General features: G+C 35.5%; 1 protein-coding gene and 1 long non-coding RNA gene across 5 annotated transcripts in view; one reads left to right on the top strand and one right to left on the bottom strand.

The window, feature by feature from the left end:
• Positions 1-685, bottom strand: part of LOC127865861 (uncharacterized) — a 1,065-nt gene extending 380 nt beyond the window's left edge. Inside the window, exons 1-4 of one of the 4 annotated variants that reach the window (XR_008042795.1) lie at positions 569-685; positions 247-430; positions 109-154; positions 1-62 (exon numbers count right to left, since the gene is read on the bottom strand). The exon at positions 1-62 is cut by the window's left edge and continues 76 nt beyond it. This is a non-coding gene — a long non-coding RNA (uncharacterized LOC127865861). Of the gene's footprint in view, positions 63-108; positions 155-200; positions 431-568 lie in introns of those variants that run through there. The other 3 variants (XR_008042794.1, XR_008042796.1, XR_008042797.1) reach the window with 3 other exon arrangements.
• A 2,028-nt stretch (positions 686-2,713) lies between these two features.
• LOC127865835 (set1/Ash2 histone methyltransferase complex subunit ASH2-like) overlaps positions 2,714-21,698 on the top strand; it is a 73,287-nt gene continuing 54,302 nt past the window's right edge. The window contains exons 1-10 of the mRNA XM_052405867.1: positions 2,714-2,822; positions 8,295-8,352; positions 10,709-10,798; positions 11,178-11,266; positions 13,881-13,966; positions 16,788-16,883; positions 19,595-19,666; positions 20,487-20,577; positions 20,894-20,966; positions 21,300-21,517. Of these exons, the coding sequence (XP_052261827.1) occupies positions 8,300-8,352; positions 10,709-10,798; positions 11,178-11,266; positions 13,881-13,966; positions 16,788-16,883; positions 19,595-19,666; positions 20,487-20,577; positions 20,894-20,966; positions 21,300-21,517 (868 nt within the window). The 5' untranslated portion in view covers positions 2,714-2,822; positions 8,295-8,299. The remainder of the gene's footprint in view (positions 2,823-8,294; positions 8,353-10,708; positions 10,799-11,177; positions 11,267-13,880; positions 13,967-16,787; positions 16,884-19,594; positions 19,667-20,486; positions 20,578-20,893; positions 20,967-21,299; positions 21,518-21,698) is intronic.

Raw genomic sequence — 21,698 nt, 5'->3', positions numbered from 1 at the left:
AGGGAATAAGACCCATCTTAGCGTGACACAGCTACACCGGCCACATAGGGAATAAGACCCATCTTAGCGTGACACAGCTACACAGGCCACATAGGGAATAAGACCCACCTTAGCATGACACAGCTACACAGGCCACATAGGGAATAAGACCCATCTTAGCATGACACAGCTACACCGGCCACATAGGGAATAAGACCCACCTTAGCATGACACAGCTACACAGGCCACATAGGGAATAAGACCCACCTTAGCATGACACAGCTACACCGGCCACATAGGGAATAAGACCCATCTTAGCATGACACAGCTACACCGGCTACATAGGGAATAAGACCCATCTTAGCATGACACAGCTACACCGGCCACATAGGGAATAAGACCCATCTTAGCATGACACAGCTACACAGGCCACATAGGGAATAAGACCCATCTTAGCATGACACAGCTACACCGGCCACATAGGGAATAAGACCCATCTTAGCATGACACAGCTACACAGGCCACATAGGGAATAAGACCCATCTTAGCGTGACACAGCTACACCGGCCACATAGGGAATAAGACCCACCTTAGCATGACACAGCTACACCGGCCACATAGGGAATAAGACCCATCTTAGCGTGACACAGCTACACCCGCCACATAGGGAATAAGACCCATCTTAGCGTGACACAGCTACACCGGCCACATAGGGAATAAGACCCATCTTAGCGTGACACAGCTACACCGGCCACATAGGGAATAAGACCCATCTTAGCGTGACACAGCTCATATCATCGTTTAACACAACTTTTGAAAACCGGTAAAATCCATAGGTACAAATATTTCTGACCTGTTATAGCACATCGAAATAATTACAGTTTATACAGTATGTGATTTTGAAATGATTTAATTCTATGATAATTTTCAAAAATACAAAAAGTTGAAATGATCAAAGTAAGGGGACTAATTATTTTTTCCGATTGCAGTTTCTTTTGTGCTATATCATTTGAGGGGCAACTGTTAATTAATTCTAATTATGATAATATGATGCAAGATGCTTTTGAAAATGAGTAATTTGTTAATTTGTGCCTACTTTGAGTTTATCAGTATTTACGTCGGCAATCACATCTCTCAAAACTTTAATTGTGAGCATTAGTCTCCCATTTTATTGTGCACTTTTCTAAGTTGTTCATGATCACAATTAAAGAAAAAACTATATTTTAATTTAAAAAGTTGAGGTCGGTAATTAATGTCTATGATACTCACATATATATGAAATGATAATCATTGTACTTGGTAGTCTTAGTACAGTCTTGGAGTATTTTTCTGTAAAACAGAAAGTGATCTTAAAATTAATTGAAAATAAATTAAAACAGTAACACCTTACAGAAAATGTTTTGAAAGCATGAATAAACATGCATTGATAATCTTAACTTAATGTCAATGCATTAAGTAGATCTAATATATTGTCAGTGCGTCTCTAAATTGCTTGACTCAGTAATTTGTGAATATTTTTTAGTATCTAAATTTGACATTAATTTTTAAGTGTCTGAAAACATATATAATATCAAGATATATCTATCTCACCATAAGTACATGCATTGTGGATTAACTGATCTGATCACTGTACTTTGCCGTTCATTCTCTTTTTCTCTTGTATGCAAATGAACAAAACTGATTTGAATGTATGTCTGAGATATCTACTGTATATCATATGTTATAACCAATTCAAGTATTGAGGGTTACACATTTGCACAATTGTGTTCTGTTTATGTTGATATGCCAGTTATTTGTGTATTTGTTTTGTAGTATGATGACTTTCAGAAGTCATGTTTAGTGCATGTGCATAGCTTACTGTATTCTTTATTTGACTAAGTAGTACCTATTTTTATGATTCTGTATCAGCTTATCTAAGGAATGTAGCCATGATACATAGACTAGTAAGGGTATTATGTTAATTAGTGTGCAATATATATATATATACATGGGATACAAGTAGTATCAAAAGTATGGTACTTTATTATTTTATTTTGGATGCTTTTAATGGAATTCTTACTATTGACCTTGTAAAGATTTAGCTAAAGAAACTTCAGCTTACAGTTTATATAGTATTGACAGACCTGTATTTAATATTGTGCCAGTCAAAAATCATAAAAAAAGCGACATTTAAAGTTATGGTAGCCAGAACTAGTAAAGATTATGAGGGTAACATTCAGACTGTATTTGCATTGTTTGTGTCATTTACATTGATATGCAAAAAATAAGCAATAAAGCTTATGAACAAAATACAAATATTTAGTTTTACTCTTTGTGTATAAAATACAACTTATGACCACTGATTGGATGATTTCTGTATGGTTTTATGGGTTGACTAAAGTGTGATAATTTGCAAAACTTTTCGTCAGTTTGTTTGTTTTTCGTTTTTATTTTCTTAATTTATATGGACTTAAACATATACCATAGTAATTGATTATGTTTTACTGAACAAAAAGTACAAAGTGAAAATCTTACAGTTATTTGAAACCATGCCATTGTAGATGATTCAACCTGAAGATATTAATTTGCTGTACAAGTCAAAATAATATTTCTAATGATACAAATGGTTGTGACACTTACACCGTTATAATTCAAACTCAACCTTGGCTGCACCAGAGGTCACTCATAAATTTGCATGCATATGAACGAACTATGCGAATCAGTTTCTCAGAAGAACTCGTATTCTTCTTACGCGTTATATTTTAGTGGAGTATAACCTGTCTATGCGATTTTTACAAACAAATTTTGTAACATAATTGACATTAATAACTCGTATCTTAATTGTGTAAATTACGACTTTCCAGGTAAATCATGCAAAATACAATATATTAACATATTTATGTATTGCATTCTTCATCAATTCAATATAAGTTATATCGTTAAGATTGGCTATTATAAGCCTATGTGTGTTTGGCATATGTTTTCGCGATATGCGTTGTTCACAACATTAATTCATTATTTAATTTGCAATGAATGAGATAAATGTGTTAAATTTAATAAAACGTGCGTGGTTTACATATTTATTGGAGCGGAACCGTTTTTAGTGGCGCAATAACTCTTGGGAGTCGCCGATAAATGATCGTAATTTGCACAAGCCGGGCTACTTTATGACAGGCCAAAGACCTTTAGAATACACAGATTGGAAACTTCGCACCTTGTCGGGCTATCTCGCGGCGGGGTCACGTGGTCGAGAAACTGATAAGAACACTTTTGATCAGCAGACGATTTATTCCATAAATCAATTGGAGGCGTCCGAAGATAGCCGATGTATCACGATTGCGATAAGATAGTGACTAGCTGAAATAATTCGCATTCAGAATAAATCTGAACGCTGAAACTCCGGTCTGTAAAAACCATAACGAAAAATAAATACAATACTATTATAGCAATATGCTTAAAATTGCAAAATAACATTACCAACTCATAAAGTTTTAGTTAAGAAGTCCATTTTTACCTCAAATAGCGTCGAATTAAAGTTAAAAGGCATAATTTGTTTCAGTTAAACTTCTGCTTAAATCGCAATACAATCACTGACCTCTCGCCATGTTATGAAATATTTAAATATCAACTAATCAGAAGAAGGCATTACGGTGTAATAGGCTGCGTTATCGATTAAAATCTACCTGCGGTATACAGCGGGCACAGCGATTGGAATGGAAAATGTGAGTAGTGTGTTGATTTAAATTTGTCAGGCGTGCAAAATTGAAAGAGTCATTACCAGGGGTGTCAATTTTCCGGATTATTCCGGAAATCCGGATTTCAGCCGTCCAGGGTTGATTTTGAGGTGAATGTAAATCCGATGAGTTTGTTTAAGGCGGCAGGGGGTAGGGACAAAATTCTTTTAGTGCGGGATCATTTCAGAACGAATATTGTTATAGCATCGTCGGCATTCCGGACATTGCGCTTGGTACCGATTTTATTTATTGATTTCTGATTGGTAAGCGGCTGGCACTGACATGAGCAGGCACTGGCAAAGTAAAGCACTGCAATGTCATATTTTAAAACAATATGTTAATCAAATTATATATTGACTGCGTATTTGCTAGGTTACTGGTTACTGGTTTTCATTTTCTGCAGTCAAAGGATATGCATATTTAATTTCATTTGCAAATGATGTATCGCGACATGTTTTCGGACAGTCGTTTTCGGATACGCTGGTTTGTTAATTACATTTCTAAGTTCTTAATATCATTTGTTTAGAATGACAAATACACCTGCGGTGTTACGGATGGTTTGGTTTATAATATTTCGCATTGTACTCACCGGAAATTGCACCTAGAAAGACTATAAAAAAAGAACAATAAGCTAGGGCTCGGGGGGTTGGGCCCTCTCTTCCCTTTATCCTACGGCTTAATTTTCCGGATTTCAAATTTGGGCCAATTGACACCCCTGCATTACATAATTCTTACGGAACATTATTGAGAAATGAATTATCTACACAGGTATGTAAATATTATTGCAATCCGTTGATATAAACTGTCTGATATCGGGGCTTGAATGTTGCGCACCAAATTCCTTGCGCATTAATATAGACAAAGAAGGAAAACTCTCGCTATTAAAAAGATCGAGTGGACTATTGACGCCAAGAGTCTGCCAAAGCAAAAATCATCAAAGGACTCTAAGGCGGCAATTAATATTGACTAGATAGCGACGTGTCCAGTAGCAACGGCTACGATTATCGAGCAAAGTTATGCGAAAATGTTACGGTGCTATAGAAAGGCGGCTTTAACTTGGTCAATAATGATCCGATTTTTATAAAATAAAGTTTCATAGAAACATGAGTAATTATGCTTTTACAAAATCTCGATTCTATTAACCTAAAATAAGAATTATAATGCCGCAATCGTTGAAGTAATAGCGCTATAAAAATTTCCAAATCGCGGCGAGAATGCCGTTGAATAATTTATTTGAAAGGCTTTTGCTGTTAAAATTTTCTTGTATACCTTTTTAATTCAAACATTTAAAACCTTATAAAATAATATTATTTCAAAACGGATAGATATATGTGGACACATCGATCTAGGTCTCTGATAAAAACAACATTACAGTATAATAAATGCTATGATCGTTCGATCCAAAAACAGTTTCAGTTAGTCTTATTTCAATATTGATTCTGTGGATTTTTTCAATTTTTTAATTCTCTATTTTTATTTAGATCTTATTCATGAGTTAAAGGTTATTAAAGTTTTGTTTGTAACCAAGTTTTTTTTCTATTGGTAATTAATAAAAGCTCTAAGTGTCATGGACTAGGATTTTGTGAAAAGAAAAAAACCCATTTCACGCGCGTGTTAATTGTCGGATCAATATGCGAACTGAAGGAGATGTTATGTTTGTATGAAAAATGACAAAGGTTTTCACAATGAACCAAAGCACGATGACAGGTGTGCACAATAGGGTATAAGAGCTAAAAATTGTACCAACTTTGTACAAGGCCAAAATTCTTTAAAATGAACATTTTCCTCCAGTTTGTGTAATTCAAACCTAGATAAACATATCACCAAGCATAAAATCTGACTTTATCTATTTGTGATGAAAAATGAAAAAGTTTATCATAAAGAAGAACAAAAACACGTTTGACAGCAATCGTGTACAACAAAGGAAAAGAGCTTAAAATTGTACCAACATTGTATAAGGCCAAATCCTTTAAATTGAACATTTTCTTCTACGTTTTTGTAATTTATACTTGGATTAACATCTCTCCTAGCATAAAAATCATACTTCAACGATTTGGGATGAGAAATAAAAAAGTTTTAAAAAAAGAAACAAACCACTTTGGCGACTGGTGTGAAAATGATTGAATGAAATAACAGTATAAAATAGTACAAAGGCAAAATCCTTTAAAATGCCTTATTTTCGTCTACTTTTTATAAATCATACCTAGATTAACATCTCACCTAGCATAACCATCTTACTTAAAATCAATCTGTGATGAAAAATGAAGAAGTTTTTGAAAAAAGTCGTTTGGGCCTTTCAATTTTTCAAAAATTATCGAAAATGAACAAATTCATTGTTCTCTTTCAAATTCCGATAAATTAATAATACATAAGAATAACTACTACCAAAACATGAACCATTATTAACAAAGAGAATAAAAACTTATTTTGATTTACACAAAAAAAAAATTCAATATGTCTGTTTGCGGCAACCGACTTAGCCCATAATTGATTGCTTTAAAACAAAATGGCGGACAGTAGGTGGAACAGGTAAGAATCTAAAGTTACACCGGCTTCTCCAAAATCGATGTCACGTGACCCGCGTCCGCCGTTAGATATTATCGCATATCGCTATCGCAAAGACGAGAGTTTCCAATCTGTGTTTTCTATAGGTCTTTGGACAGGCTTGTCACATTTGCTTTACAATTTTATAAAAAAATAAACTTTACTTACCAACTTGTATATTGCATGAAACATTCAACCATAGATGGTGTAGTGTATGCTTCACACTGGTCATTTAAAGGGGCCTTTTCACAGATTTTGGCATGTATTGAAGTTTGTCATTACATGATTTATATTGACAGGGCTTCCCCTGGCTCCAAAATTTCTTAAGCCAAATTCGCCTTGTTTTGGCAAAATTCGTCTATTTTTGGCTATTTTTTAAGTTTTAATGAAGAAAAAGTTGTAGCAAAATAGAATTTTCTTTAGCCAAATAGTTCAATTTATAGCCATTGACTAATTTGGCGAATGGCTGAGTAAGCCCTGATTGATAAATGTAAACCTTGGATCTAAAAAGCTTCAGTAATAAAATACAAGAATAAAATGAAAGAAAGAAAAAAAAGTAACCCTCAACTTGGCTTGAACCACTGACCCCTTGAGTAAAATTTTTATCGCTTTTACCACTCGGCCATCTGCGCTCATATAATGAGTGATGAATTGTATACTATATATAGTTATAATTATATACTCAAACCGGGTTAACTCGCGGGTCGTGTTGACTCACGGTATTTCATTAGGGCCCTCTAGATTTTGTTTATAAACAAACCTGCGTGACCTACTTGTCAAATCTGACAGAAAATATCTCTCGCTACAGGTTGGAATCCATTTTTGGTAATTAAATGTCCTAAAACTCAGACTTAAACAATAGTTGAATTTTTATAGTTGAGTTAATTGTCGTAAAGAAAAATACGTCAGTGCTTTAAAATAACTGCTATTTGTTTTATTTGATGTTTTAAATTCCATATATTTAAATTATTATATAAGTTATTTATTATTACTTTGAATGTTATGTAAGAGCTTTGATCATTCATGTTAACTTGAATATTGGTGCTGTTTAACCTATTTACAGCGAAACTACCAGGCGAAAGTATAAACAACAATTGCAGACAGTGGTGTTGGATTTGTTTCTACGGGAGTTAATTTTTAAGGATTTTCATCATAAAGAAACAATTGTCAAATGAAATTAAGTTAAATATAAGTGTCCTTTTAATCATTTATCTGATATATGAAGATGGTTTCTAGACGCAAGTGAATCTTCCTGAAGTACCGCGAGTCAACCGTGTTGCAGTATATAAGCAATTTTCGTAGTATCACAAAATATAACGACAGCAACAAAACTCTAAATTATTCAATTGTTTCGGTTTGCAACGCTTTATTATTTTCAGGTTTTTAAATCGTCAAAAGGTGCATGTAATGGATATTTTAGAGCATGGTAAATGTTCAGTATTACTGTTTCCTCACAAATATCATATCTACAACGAAAATTTGCGAATCTGAATTTTTTGTTTTTTGTTTATTTACCGAAAACGTGAAAAGCCCCTTTTATAGACACAGAGCCATCTCTCAAACGTCCCTTAGTCTTCTGTGGGCAATGGTCATATAAGAGACTCTCAGTGCATTTACTTAACAAACATTTATTTTTAGGTAATTATTTAAACATTATCGTTTGTTTCCAATAATGTAGAGTTTGGCCAATACTTGTGTTTAAGGCACTGCTTACAGTCTTTGGCATTGGCTACTTAGCTCTGACAAAATTCTTTCATATTATTACTATAAGTATTGTTCCTGTGTAATTTTTGCTAACCCATGTTAGATGTTGTTATAATAAGCAATTTCCGGTGTGCACATATTGTTGAAAAAGGCAATAAGAATACGAAAAAAAGATTATGATTGGAATGTCATTGGGTGTTTTGATATCCTGGATACTAGTGTAAATGTTCCATCACCAGCGCATGTTGTTGTTTTTTAAATTCAATGCAAGATTTCAACTATGCCAAAATGTCTTCCTTAGGGAGTCACTGCATTGCAGGCTCTGAGATAAACATGTTCATGTGTGTTATTTAGATGTCATGGATTCTGGCGGTTTACCAGGCATTCAACAAGAAGTGGAGGTGTGCTACTGGTAAGTACGGATCTGCATGCAATTCTACAAATATTCACTATTCATGAATATGATTTTGTTAAAAGTTAAAACTGTATCTAAGAGACCTTTCAGCAACAAGCATATTTTGTTGATTAAAAATAGATTTTCAGTTAAATGGTAACATGTATTTACCGGCAAACAGTGCCGGATAAATAACCTGGAGGCCAATAGGCAGCGAAACTTTTGGGGCCCTTGCCCCAGGCCCTCAGAATGAAAGTGCATTGTGTTGAATTTTACCCCAGTCTAACCCCCTAATAAATATCTTAAAAACAAAATCACCAGCAAAACAATTTTGCAAATAATAAATGAGTGTCACTTGGTATTGCATAGCCTTTAATTGGAACATTACATTGGTGTAAAATATTTGGCTTTGTCAAATCATTAAATAAGGCTAAGAAATTAAGTAAAAAATATTCTTTCCTCACGGTCTAATGGGGCCGCTAAAAGTTGCAGGGCCCACAGGCAGTTGCCTACTCTGCCTTATGGTTAATCCCGGACTGCTGGCAAAGCAAAAACTTCTGTACATTGCATAATTGTTAAGCCCAAAGAATTCAAAAAATACAAAAACAAACAAAATGTTGACAAATGTATGTTTTTCTAAAATTTTGCACAAGCATCTGTGTACCTCTCGTGATATAATCCATACATGATTCAAAATAGACAATTAATTTAACCATTTATGCCTAGCGTCTATAAAAAAGGCCTTGGCAAACAGCGTCGACCCAAATGAGACGCCGCATGATGCTGCGTCTCATCAGGGTCTACGCTGTTTGCTTAAAGGAATTTCTGTAAGAAATATTCTAAATATAGAAATAAATATACAAGACATCCCTAATTTTGGAAATACATTGATCCAGTTTAGAAGAATGGGAGAGTCCACTAGGCATAAATGGGTTAAACTAGCTTTCTTTAATGCCCCGAAGGAGGACATATAGTGATGGAACCGTCCGTCTGTCTGTCTTTCCGTCACACTTTTCGTTTAGTTTTCTGCGTTAAGGTTTAAAAAAATGCTCATAACTTCTATGTCCCTTCAGATAGCAACTTGATATTTGGCATGCATGAGTATCTCATGGAGCTGCACATTTTGAGTGGTGAAAGGTCAAGGTCATCCTTCAAGGTCAAAGGTAAAAAAAATAATCCAAGGGAAGTAATAAGCTTCAAATGGAGGTAATTATCTGTACTTGCCAAATGATAAAAACAATTAGTAAATCAAAGCGGCGCAGTAGGGGGCATAATTATTATTATGGCATTGTGTTTCTGACAAACACCTCTCTTGTTTCTTTTTATAGTTCTAGTTAAAGGTACGTTTGCAATTGTTCCAATAGTGCATTATCTGGAAGTGAACAAATGAAATGACTGGTGAAACAGTGTCTTGCAAGCCCAAATTCATTTAAATAAATAAATGAATTTGTTTGAGCAATTTATACCAAGCAATTAAAAAGCCCCATAATTCCCAATCTGAAGATTTTACAAAGAGAATTTTGCTAATATCAGGGGTTTTTGCTCCAATTTTTATACGCCCGTCTATGACGGGACGTATTATGGTATACCCCGCGTCCGTCTGTCCGTCCGTCCGTCCGTCCGTCCGTCCGTCTGTTAATGTCGTACGCTACGTCAAATATCCTTTGACAGATTTTCTTCAAATTTTAACACAATCTTAATATTGATAAACCCTGATCCCCTTTCGTTTTTGACGGAATTCTGAATTGTCGTTCCAGAGTTATGGGACTTTGTTCGTCAAAATTTCGTGATTTCATTGAATGTCCTACTGTAGCTCAAATATCCTTCGATGGATTTTTTTCAAATTTCAACACAATCTTAATATTGATAAACCCTGATCCCCTTTCGTTTTTGACGGAATTCTGAATTGTCGTTCCAGAGTTATGGGACTTTGTTCGTCAAAATTTCGTGATTTCCATGCTCATGTACTTATAAAATAAACCATGTATTCAAATACAAATAAACTGAAGTAAAAAAATGATTCAAAGGGTTATTTATTACCTTACTACTTCATTGGCGAACGACGGGCGTATCATGCGCTCATGGCGCAGCTTTTATTCCCAATTGGTATGGTTGCGTTACTTTTCCTATTTAGGCAAGAAAATATCTGTAAACATGAGCATATGCCTATATATTCAATGCAGCTTGTATAAAAACTAAAAAAGCATTGAGCAAGTCCTAAATGTTATTATATTTGAGCCAAATTTTGTTACTGCATCGTTTTTTCAAGCATCATGTAATGGATGGTTGGAAAACAATTATGAATATCCTGAAACTTTCATATTTTTGGGAGCGCCCTAACTAGTGGCAGTAAATTGTTACATGTTTATTTCAGTGGCAAAGGTCGTAACCTGGGCTCTGCGGAGTTACAGTGTCAGACATGCTCTAAATGGTACCACCAGGACTGCACTGGCTGCAACATCGGGTATTCCAGCATATTATGTCTGTCTTCCTCATGACAGACTGCAATTTATCAAGAGTTGTCAATCAAACAATTCAGTCCCTGCATTAAAATCTTGTCATCATATCACTTGCTGTTGGTTATCAAAATTTAGCTTTACTTGCCAATATCTTAGCTTACTTACTTGATAAAATAGTGTTTATGGTTAAAAAAAAAATCCCCCAAATTAAACATGACATCTATAAACCACTATGGCAGTTTTATGGTAATAACATTGTTGCAGTTCAGTGTGTATTATTCTTGATAACGTGTCTTACAACCATAAGATATGCACAAATATTAAGCACCATGGATAAGTGAGTTATCCATGAATATATATGATATGATGTTCTTTCAATCCTAGGTCAAGCATCCCATTCATGTGCAACTACATCTACCAGTGTAAGCATTGCGGTCCCAATGGGCTTGAGAGCTTCCAGAAGAAACTAGCCAGTAAGTTGTATAGTGATCCTTTGGCCAAACCATTGGCAATATTCACAATTCACAATGCATCTTTAAGGATTTCCCATACAAAATGTGCAACATTTAATTAAAAGAAATCATTTTTTAGCTCATCTATTTATTTTTTTTAAATTATGAGCTATTGTCATCACCTTGGCGTCTGCGTCGGCGTTGGCGTCCGGTTAAAGAAAGTATCAATGCTATTGCATTCAAACTTGGTACACTTACTTTCTATCATGAGGGGACTGGGCAGGCAAAGTTAGATAACTCTGGCGTGCATTTTGACAGAATTATGTGCCCTTTTTATACTTAGAAATTTGAAAATTTTGGTTAAGTTTTATGTTTAGGTCCATTTTATTCCTTAAAGGGGCCTTTTCACAGATTTTGGCATTTTTTAACTTATTCATTAAATGCTTTATATTGATAAATGTAAACATTGGATCGTAAAAGCTCCAGTAAAAAATCAAGAATAAAATTAAAAAAAGGAAAAGAACATTGCCCGGAGCAGGTTTCGAACCAGTGACCCCTGGAGTCCTGCCAGAGTCCTGAAGTAAAACACTTTAGCCTACTGAGCTATTCCGCCAAGTACACATACTTGACGTATTTTATACCTTATATAAGCAATCTTCGTAGTTTCACAAAATTTAACGACAAAAACAGAATTCTCCAAATTATTCAATCGTTTCGCGTTGCAACGCTTTATAATTTTTAGGTTTTAAAATCGTCAAAAGATGCATATAATGGCTATATTAGACCATGGTAAATGTTCAGTATTACTGTTTCCTCACAAATATCATAACTAAAACGAAAATTTGCGAATCTGAAACAACTTTTTTCAATTTTGTCAATTTACCAAAGCGTGAAAAGATCCCTTTAAGTATCAAAGCTATTGCTTTCATACTTGCAACACTTATTAACTATCATAAGGGGACTGTGCGGGCAAAGTTATGTAACTCTGACTGGCATTTGGACGGAATTATGGGCCCTTTATACTTAGAAAATTTAAAATTTGGTTAAGTTTTGTGTTTTGGTCCACTTTACCCCTAAAGTATCAAAGATATTGCTTTCATACTTGGAACACTCGCAAACTATCATAAGGGTACAGTAAAAGGACAAGTTGCATAACTCTGGTTGTCATTTTTACTAAATTATGGCCCTTTTTTTACTTAGTAACTTTGAATATATGGTTAAATTTTGTGTTTCAATCCACTTTACTTCTGAAGTATCAAGGCTATTGCTTTCAAACTTCAAATACTTTCATGCTATCATGAGGTTACTGTACCTGGCAAGTTGAATTTTACCCTGACCTTTGAATGACCTTGACTCTCGAGGTCAGATTATTAAATTTTGCTAAAATTGCCATAACTTTTTTATTTATGATTAGATTTGATTGATACTTTGACAAAACTACTCTTACCTGACATACCACAATAGACTCCACCCAAACCATCCCCCGTGCCCTTCCCCCCCCCCCCCCTCGAATCCCCCCCCCTATTTTTTTTTTTTTTATCATCTCACAAATGACCACCACACCCTCACACTATACCCCCCCACCCCACCCCCCCCCAATTTTTTTTTAAAACGGTAAAAAGACCCAAATATTTTTTTTATTATTTTATGTTTGAAATACGGTCCAACCATCGCACCCAAGAATTTCCCCCCCCTCCCCCCACCACCCCCCCTAATTTTTTTTTTTTTTAAGATCATCTCACAAATGACCACCACACCCTCACACTATACCCCCCCCCCCTCCCCCCCCCCCCCCCCCAATTTTTTTTTTTTTTTAAACGGTTTAAAAAACACAAATATTTTTTTTATTATTTTATGTTTGAAATACCGTCCAACCATCGCACCCAAGAATCCCCCCCACCCGAATCCCCCCCAAATTTTTTTATTTTTTTTAAGATCATCTCACAAATGACCACCTCACACTATACCCCCCCCCCCCCGAATTTTATTAAAAAAAATCACATTTTTGGAAAATAATGTATTATGTCCACACCCCCACACTATACACCCCTCTTCACTCCACCCCTCCCTCCTTTGTGATTGAAAATGAGAGTCCCTTCACCTTTAAAAAGAAAATAGATGAGCGGTCTGCTACCGCAAGGCGGTGCTCTTGTTAAAACATATGCTTGTTGGTAAAGATGTTCTTTAAAATATTTTCTGATGCTGGATTCATTTGAAATTGAATTATGTTTTTTCTCTGTGCATACTTTAATGGTCATGGGACAGTAATTGATACAATTTATGTGAATCTTAATGAAATTTAGTTACTGGTAGAACATTTGTCCCAATGATAACTTGGCCCAGTTTGAAACTGGTTCTTGAAACTTTGCAACAGCTACTCAAAAGTTTTGGACTTCTATAGAGCGACTCAGAGCTCTTTGCCCTATTGTTATTGTAGTCATGACAGAAGAATTTGTAAGGCATTGTTCTGATATAATTATGTTTGTTGCAATTGCAGTATACAACACATTGAATGAGATAAAAGTTTAATGTGGTAAACGAGATACCAGGAAAGTTATTTCCTGCTTTGTAGGGAAAACTTTTTTTTCAAGTACTGTCTCAATGACTTTTCCTGTATGTAATTCTGTCTGTTCAGGCTTCCAGCAGATCTGTTACACAACTCTAGCCAACTTGACATACATGTTCAGAGATGAAAACAGGGTGATGTTCTCAAGAGACAGGGTGAGTTTGATTTGGTTTTCATTGTAAACACATTGTGGCTAAGAAATTAATTAAAAAATATTCTTTCCTCCCGATCTAATGGGGCCGCTAAAAGTCGTGGGGCCCACAGGCAGTTGCCTACTCTGCCTAATGGTTAATCCCGGACTGCTGGCAAAGCAAACACTTCTGTACATTGCATAATTGTGAAGCCCAAAGAATTTCTATAAATACAAAAACAAACAAAATGTTGACAAATGTGATGTTCTCAAGAGACAAGGTGAGTTTGATTTGGTTTTCACTGTAAACACAACCATCTGTTGTAATGTGCTTGTTAAGCAACACAATTTCATAACAAACCAGTGATTTATTATGCCCTGGCTGGGGCGGAAGGCATATAGTGATTTGTCTGTCTAGTGATTGGTCTGTCCAGTGATTGGTCTGTTCAGTGATTGGTCTGTCCAGTGATTGGTCTGTCTAGTGATTGGTCTGTCCAGTGATTGGTCTGTCCAGTGATTGGTCTGTCCAGTGATTGGTCTGTCCAGTGATTGGTCTGTCAAGTGATTGGTCTGTCCAGTGATTTTTCTGTCCAGTGATTGGTCTGTCAAGTGATTGCTCTGTCCATTTGTTTGTCTGTTCGAGGTGAACCCAAAATGAGGCCATTCATTTTACATATATTCTTACAATGCTTTGATATGTGCATAGATATTATCTATGAACACTGTCAACTCTTACACATGAACTGACCTCATTTTGATCTTGACAGTGTTTTTATGCACTGGTAGAGGTGGCATATAGCAGTCTGACCGTGTGTCTGTCAAGAATTCCATTTTCTGGAGTTTTTATACGCAACACTTTCAGATATTGCTGATTTTTGGTTTGTGAGTCTACCTTCATTACTTACAGGTGAAGTGTGAGTTTTTTCACGGCCCTTTGTTTTTTTTGGCGAAGTTATGGAACTTGGAATTTGATTTTTTTAGTGGGGGACATATTGTTTTTGCCCTGTCTGTTGGTTGGTTGGTCTGTTGGTTGGTTTGCGCCAACTTTAACATTTTGCAATAATTTTTGCTATATTGAAGATAGCAACTTCATATTTTGCATGCATGTGTATCTCATGAAGCTGCACATTTTGAGTGGTGAAAGGTCAAGGTCATCCTTCAAGGTCAGAGGTCAAATATATGTGGCCAAATCGCTCATTTTATGAATACTTTTGCAATATTGAAGATAGCAACTTGATATTTGGCATGCACGTGTATCTCATGGAGCTGCATATTTTGAGTGGTGAAAGGTCAAGGTCATCCTTCAAGGTCAAATATATGGGTCAAAATTGCTCATGTAATGTCACTTCTGCAATATTGAAGCTAGCAATTTTATATTTGAAATGCGTGTGTATCTCAAGGAGCTGCACATTTTGAGTGGTGAAGGGTCAAGGCCAAGGTCATCCTTTAAGGTCAAACGTCATATACGGGCATTGTGTTTCACAAACACATCTTGTTGGTTATGTTTTAGTCTTCAACTTGGCTATGGAGACGAAAAAGTTAGTTTTTCAGCCAGAGTTAACACAAAATTATGTGTACTAGCATGAATATTATCTTTGAACGCTATAAACACACCCATATCACCCTTTCCTTTTTTTACACTAACCTACTTCAGACTAATTTAGTCTTCACAATTCTTGGTTAACAAATTAAGAGTTCCAAACCTTGGTAAACAAAGTGACAAATGGAGAGTTCATATGTTGGTAAAACTTTTATGATTCTGTTTGTTAAACATTGATAATACTGCCTGCAAACCTTTACCACCTGAATGAATTATGTCTTTGAACACTGACATCAAACACACATCACCTGACCACATTTCGACCTTGAAATTGACCTTCTTTTGGACTGAGACTTATTCAGAAGATACATTTTTTTGTTCACCCTCCAAATTGACCTCTTGCTTCAAATCAATACTACTAACTAATATTCTGTGATACCTCTATGTAACATTCAGCATACTCACATCACCTCAACTCATGTTTATCTAAACATTTACTAACTTATTTAAAATAGCTTATTTAACTTGGCCAAATATTTGATACACATGTACTGACAGGACTCCATTTGGGACATCAGCATTTATTGAACGCAGCATTTTGTTCGGCTAATTTGGGTTGAAATGTGCCCCATTCTCTTTCCGAAAAGGTATATTTTACCCTGTAATGCCTTTAAAATCCCCCACTAAGTGTATACATTACTTAAAATACAATTGACTGAATGTTGGAATATTGCTATCAAAGCCAGCTATTTTCATCAAACCAAATTTGAGCAGAATTAAATTTATCATTTAAAGCAAAGTATTTTATAAATATTTGTTAACAAATATTAACATGTAATTATTCCTATGTAAAAATGAAATTCTCGTTTGTTAATGTGTACCTGATTGGAACACCACCAAAAGATTAAAAACACTGCACACCTCATAATTTTTAGCTCAGCTGTTTTCGGAGAAAACCCGAGGTATTATCATAGCCAGCTGGTCGTATCGTGTTGTCCGCCATCGGCGTCGTGCTAAAACCTTAACATTTTGTGAATCTTTTGTACATTGGTTCTAAAATGAGTTCTACACGCCACACCTATTTTTTGGTCACTAGGTCAAAGGTCAAGGTCACTGTGACCTCTAAAAAAAATATTCTGACAAGCTTTCATTAATTCTAAACTGCACCCGCAGCCGAGCGTTGGCACCTGTTATGGGGTGCTCTTGTTATAAAATACTAACACAAACATTCTATTAATCTAAGAGCTTTAGTATGTCCAAAGAAACGATGTGAGGTCTATTTAATATTCGCTATGTTTCATTTCAGGAGATCATTCCATTTGTTGAGAAGCACTGGGAGATGATGACCACGATGCCTCGCAGGATTAAGTCGACCTGGCACACCACGGTCAACAAAACACTGGTAATGGACGTATGTGTGTGGGGGGGGGGGGGGGGGGGGGTAGATGTAACAATTAAGGCACAGGTCTATCAATAAAGAGGCCATATTTATCAAGAGTGACTCTGACACTTTAATTCATGCTCGTAGATTTATTTGACACAATTTTGGAAGAAGCATACTTACTTAGCCTCGATTTCTATTGATACTTAATTCCAGTTACTTTATTCCAGGGGCTCTCTTAAATGCCAATTTCTTCAGGAACATAATTATTAAGGAAAACTGCTTATTAAATTATTAAACTGCAACACACTTCCGAATTTTAATGTTAATAAACAATGCTTTGTTTTTGGTATTGAACCTAAGTCTCGATAAAAGCTCGCAAAAATTAGGTTTTACTTGTACAGCATCATGTTTTCAGCATGGAAAGTGTGTGTGTATTGATTTTTTTATAAAAAAAATATTCTCAGAAAATCACTTTCACTTTCGTAAAATTTTCTGTTACATTCAATCTAAATTTTTAATTCATTAGTTTACAGGTCGTTATTTCAAAATATGACCAGTGCTTGATGCTCTCACATCGCATCACTTGCTTCACGCATGGTCTATGGGAATTCCCCATCCCTCTCTTCCCTTTGTGTATACTCTTGCATAAAATGGCTGATGTTTGTGTTTTTAGCTCGACTATTATATATGAAATATATATAGTAGAGCTATCCTACTCACCCCGGCGTCGGCGTTCCCATTAGCCTTGCAAAAATGTTAAATTTTGTGTACCACCCCAAATATTTCCTATGTCCCTTGACATATTGCTTTCATATTTTGCATACTTCTTTACCAACATGACCCCAATCAATAAACAGGAGCAGAAAATGTAACAAGCATTTTGTAAGAATTATTGCCCTTTTTCCACTTAGAATATGCATAATTATTGATAAATCTATGTTAAAGTTTGCGTACTACCTCAAATATTTTCTATGTACCTTGTCATATTGCTTTTATATTTTGCATACTTCTTTACCAACATGACCCCAATCTATAAACAAGGGCAGACAACTGTATCAAGCATTTTGTAAGAATAATGTTCCCTTTTTATACTTAGAAAATTGAAATTTTGGTTAAGTTTTGTGTTTAGGTTCCCTTTATTCCTAAAGTATCAAAGCTATTGATTTCATACTTGCAACACTTACTAACTATCATTAGGGGACTGTGCAGGCAAAGTTATGTAACTCTGACTGGCATTTTGACAGAATTATGGCCCATTTTATACTTAGATAATTTAACATTTTTTTAAGTTTTGTGTTTTTGTCCATTTTACTCTTAAAGTATCATAGCTATTGCTTTCAGACTTGGAAAATTCGCTAGCTATGGTAAGGGAACTGTACAGGGAAAGTTGCATAACTCCGATTGACATTTTAATGGAATTATGGCCCTTTTTTGTCTTAGTAACTTTGAATATTTGGTTAAATTTTATGTTTAGATCCACTTAACTCCTAAGGCATCAAGGCTATTGCTTTCAAACTTCAATTACTTTCTTACTATCATGAGGGTACTGTGCCTGGCAAGTTGAATTTGACCTTGATCTTTGAATGACCTTGACTCTCAAGGTCTAATACATAAATTTTGCTTACATTGCCATAACTTCTTTATTTATGATCAGATTTGATTCATACTCTGACAAAACAACACTCACCTGACATACAATGGACTCCACCCAAACCATCCCCATGCCCCCCCCCCCCCCCCCCCTAAAAAAATTTTGAATTTTTTTTTCCTCTTTTTTTTTTTTTAAAGATCATCTTATAGATGACCACACACCCATATTATACCCCCTCTCCACCCCCACCCCACTTTCCCACCCAAAAAGTTTTTTTTCTTTGAAACATGGTAAAAAAGAACATTATTTATTTTATTTTTGAAGGACCGTCCAACCCACCTACCCAAGCTATTACTATCAAACTTGAGATAAGATCTTATTAGAATGTTTTATGTCTTAACAAATATTCAATGTATTGTGGAAAATATACCTGAACTCCGAATCGTCTATAAAGTACAACTTCTTTAAAACATAAGCGATCAATATGTTTCAATTATGGTCCTCTTCCACTTAGAATATGACTATATTACCTTGACCTTATTGAATATTAACAATTTCCCCATGATGGCTTATGTTATACTGTCAAGCACTCGAATAGTCGAGCTCGCTGTCCTCTGACAGCTCTTGTTTAAAATTTTTGAACACATCATCATTCAATATGGGTCATATTTTTTTTTTGAAAATATTAATCGTAATTATACAGGATTAAAGGGTAATTAATGGAGTGGGGCATGTTTTGTATTCAGAGATCAACACATACAGTAGGATTTACTGAAATGCAGAAATAACAGTGGGAATTCTAACTTTATGTCTGGGATATCAACAATTTAAGGCTTGGACTTTTGAAAGCTAGTGACAGCGCTGATTCAGATTTTTATTAAGATATTCCTTTTAACTGATATTGTCAAAATGTGCTCTGTCATTTAAACACAGATGACTTCATTGGATTCTTGGTAAAACACTAATACAAGTGCCTACGGTATTTACGGTTGAGGTGAAGTGAAAATTGAAACAACTAATATGTGATTATGCTGCAAAGAACATCAGTACCAAATGTAGTAAGGAACTTGATGTGCATATATTTTTGCAAAAGATTAATAATGAAATAACTTAAACTAAAGCATAAGACCTTTTCCAGGCTAAAGAAACAGACATCTTCTTTGGCAACGAAACTGCAGCAGGGGACACACAGTTCGGCCTTCTCAACTCTGTAAGAGGATAGGCTCTTCTCTAAACAGATTTTTATGCCCGTGGTAGGGTGGCATATAGCAGTTGAACTGTCTGTCAGTATGTCAGTCTGTCCGTCCGTCCGGAAAAATAACTTTAACGTTGGCCATAACTTTTGCAATATTGAAGATAGCAACTTGATATTTGGCATGCATGTGTATCTCATGATGCTGCACATTTTTAGTGGTGGAAGTTCAAGGTCAAGGTCATCCTTCAAGGTCAAAGGTAAAAAAAAATACAAAAAAAAACAAAGCGGTGTTCTCATGAAGCTGCACATTTTGTGTGGTGGAACTTCAAGGTCAAAGTCATCCTTCAAGGTAATAAAAAAATATAAAAAATTATTTGAAAGCGGCGTTCTCGTGAAGCTGCACATTTTGAGTGATGCATTCAAGGTCAAGGTCATCCTTCAAGGTCAAAGGTAAAAAAAAAAATTCAAAGTGGCGCAATAGGGGGCATTGTGTTTCTGACGAACGCATCTCTTGTTTTACTCCATTATCACATTTATTTGTGAAACTTATTTGTTAAAGATGACAAAATATTTATCAGATAGTTAATTTTATGATAATTTGTAACACTATCTTCATCTGAGCTTATAATATTTTTTAACCAAATAAAAATCTAAGTACTATGTTGAAATCCTTCTTATTTTCTGCGGTAAACATTGGGTTGATAAAGAATTCTTCTTCAGGCTTTTTGATTTTTGTACCACTTTTAAATTTGGAAAATGACATAATGAACTAATTTAACAATTAGAATATTGATAAGTTCAAAACAGTTCTAAGGAATCCATGTCACTGTTTCAGGACTTGTACAAGGTTACGCCAGCGTTTGAGATTTTAACAAAGAGTAATACTCAAATACAGGCTCCCCAGAGACCAGGCGTACCTGTCGATAGTAAGTACAGCATTGTGTCAATCAATAGTCAATTGTTAGTTACCTCGCTCCTCTTACCAACCACATGGCTTGTGTGTGCATTGGTAATGTTCAATTATATTTTCTTTGTTCACTTCCCATCCTAAGTTTGATACAAGTATGGAAGTTGTCAGTTATTAGCACATGAATTGGTATGTGCACTTACTACTGGTGAATCGCTTAGACAGCTCTGCAAAAATGTGAGTACTGTGATAGACTGCTTTAATCTGGTTTAAACAAACTTGTACATGTATGAAGCGTTGTGCAGTTTATTCATGTGTATTCTGCGTGTTTTCAGAGGGTCTGAGGGGCCAGAAGAGGAAGGCTAACCAGGAGACAGTCCAGGTCACCAACAACAAGGCCAAGAAAGGGTCAGTGATGGGGCTACTGTTTAAGAATCTGTTGTTTGTTTGAAATGCCATATGTGATTGGCAATATGTCCAGCACAGACATCCATGTGGAGATGTCCTTGAAAACATAGTTGTTTATGTTGGTGTTTCTTAAAGCAGCTGAGGAATTATTGTACCAAGAACTGCACTGTAGAGTTCTAGAAGTATGCAATGCCTTAAAGTTTTCATCTTCACTGGAATCTCAGAATTATCTTTGAAACATGTAACCTGAAAGAGATATGGACTGAAGTAATCACTGATAAATCAAGAGCATAAACTATTGCTTAAATCTATGTAAAAACATGTAATTTCCAGTGAGATGTTGAACATAACACGACTTGCCCCTCATGGATATCCGACCGAGCATCCATTCAACAAAGATGGTTACCGGTACATTTTGGTTGAGCCCGACCCCCACGCACCCAACCGGCAGGCGTATGATGACAGCATAGAGTGGGCAGGCAAGCCCATACCCGGGTACCTGTACAGGACATTCATGGGCTCAGAGGTCCTCCTTGCACTACATGACAGAGGTATTCCATGGCTGGTGGCTCAGTTGTAGCTACTCAAAGCTCTCCTGTAACTGCTGAATCTATGAAATAAAGGGTGCTGCTTAAAATACTGTAAAACCATTAAATTTTGTGTGGTACGAATTTTCGTGGATTTCGTTGGTCAGCTTAACCACGAATTCAAGTACCAACGATTATTCGTACT

Source organism: Dreissena polymorpha, chromosome 2 (assembly GCF_020536995.1).
Source record: "Dreissena polymorpha isolate Duluth1 chromosome 2, UMN_Dpol_1.0, whole genome shotgun sequence".
In the NCBI taxonomy this organism is placed as follows: domain Eukaryota; kingdom Metazoa; phylum Mollusca; class Bivalvia; order Myida; family Dreissenidae; genus Dreissena; species Dreissena polymorpha.
This window is presented reverse-complemented; position numbering and strand designations above follow the sequence as displayed.